General features: G+C 33.0%; 1 protein-coding gene across 1 annotated transcript in view; it reads right to left on the bottom strand.

The window, feature by feature from the left end:
- Positions 1-1730, bottom strand: part of LOC108687978 (proteasome-associated protein ECM29 homolog) — a 10435-nt gene that overhangs the window by 4480 nt on the left and 4225 nt on the right. The window contains exons 9-14 of the mRNA XM_018194027.1: positions 1609-1725; positions 1206-1509; positions 945-1131; positions 460-816; positions 218-393; positions 22-133 (exon numbers count right to left, since the gene is read on the bottom strand). Of these exons, the coding sequence (XP_018049516.1) occupies positions 22-133; positions 218-393; positions 460-816; positions 945-1131; positions 1206-1509; positions 1609-1725 (1253 nt within the window). The remainder of the gene's footprint in view (positions 1-21; positions 134-217; positions 394-459; positions 817-944; positions 1132-1205; positions 1510-1608; positions 1726-1730) is intronic.

The following is a 1730-nucleotide window of genomic DNA, read 5'->3' as shown; positions in this document are numbered from 1 at the left end:
TATATATATATATATATATACATTTATGCACCTCTTTGACAGTCGCTATGATTTTATTAGCGATATCCACGGTATGTGGAAAACATTCGCCAACACACAGATATCCCAATGAAAGCGCAGCTTTTTCTTTCATCTAAGCAAAATAAAGCTGTAAGACTATAGGATATCAAATATAAAATATTTAACTAATATACACAATATGTAATTAATTACAAACCTTAGTATTCAATTTAGCATTAGATAATACGGAAAAGAGTGTTTCTACTATCGCTTTCTTATTCAATTCATTATCACCTTCTGCTGGTAAAGGTAGAGAATATGCTTTACCTAAGATACCAATTGCTTGAATAGCTGCATCCATCAATAATATCGCGTTATCACGAAGATATGTACCTGAGTATAATAAACATAATATTTCAAGTATATTAAATCTGTAACATGATATATATAAATACATACATATTGCTTTCACAATATCATTGTAAGTCGTCCAATTGCACAAATCCTCTTTATTTCCATTTCGTTGTTGTATTAAATTTCTTTCCATCATATAAGTCAATGCCATTAATGCACCATGTTGTGCTTCCAAATTTTTTCTATTCATAATGTTCATAATACTCGAAACATATTTCTCAAATTCATTTCTCGGTAAGTATCCAGTAATAACGGCGTATATCTTCGCAGCTAGTTGTCGTACGTCGTGTTTAGCAGACGTGAGCAAAGAACACAGCCACGGCAGTTCCTTCTCATATGATTTTATTATATAATGTGGAACGGATCCAAATACTTCCAATAATGCATTCAAGGAAATTTGATCTGTACCATGATAACAAAATACACTTAACTTGACACAATATATCATATAATTCTTTTGAGTTCAATCATAGTTAAACGTCGAGTGCAACATAATGCATAATTGATTCTTATTTATGATTATTTTTTACCTGCGGAAGAATGACTTAAAAGTAAAATCATGTCGAGATAATTATTTAATATCTCTGGTTGATCTTTGTATAATTTCTCCAAGTAACGTCCAATCAGAGGCGTATGTTCGCATGGATGCTGTAATGGTTCATTTCGCGCGGGAATATTAGCACTTCTAGCGAGGCAAATGCGAAAATAAGAAATAATCTGTAACAATATAAATTATAATTGTAAATATATTTATGCAGCATTCACAAATCTAACTTCCACCTAGAACTTACTTCGGAAAATGTAACGATACTATACGGGAGTACATGCTTGTCCGTGTTTCTGCCGCTACTCGCGGCAGGCATTCTCGACTGCATCTTCGAATAAATATAACTTACTAGTTTTACAAACTCAGGTAACATTATCTTACTGCTAATTTGTTGATCGTCCTCGTTTTTATGCACAACGCCATAAAGCGCTTTCATGGCTTCTGTACTAATCTCATGTTTATTGTCACCACACGCTAATAACAAGAGATACCGAGATGGAGCGTCATCGGGTGGAAACACGGTTGCGGCATAATGCATTGCCACAAATCTATATGTATATATATATATACAAAGTAATACATGTTACACACACGATTATATATTAAAATTAATATAATAAATAATCTATAATTTTCTATATACATGCCTTACGCTCGATTCTGGTGATTCAATGTGTACCGACAATAGAGCATTCATCAGAGCTATATTGCTCTCATCCTCTTTATTTAGCACAAACGCAGATGTTACGCAAATCAATGCGTCTCTTAC

The sequence above is a fragment of the Atta colombica genome, unplaced genomic scaffold, assembly GCF_001594045.1.
Source record: "Atta colombica isolate Treedump-2 unplaced genomic scaffold, Acol1.0 scaffold224, whole genome shotgun sequence".
NCBI classification, from domain to species: Eukaryota; Metazoa; Arthropoda; class Insecta; order Hymenoptera; family Formicidae; genus Atta; species Atta colombica.
This window is presented reverse-complemented; position numbering and strand designations above follow the sequence as displayed.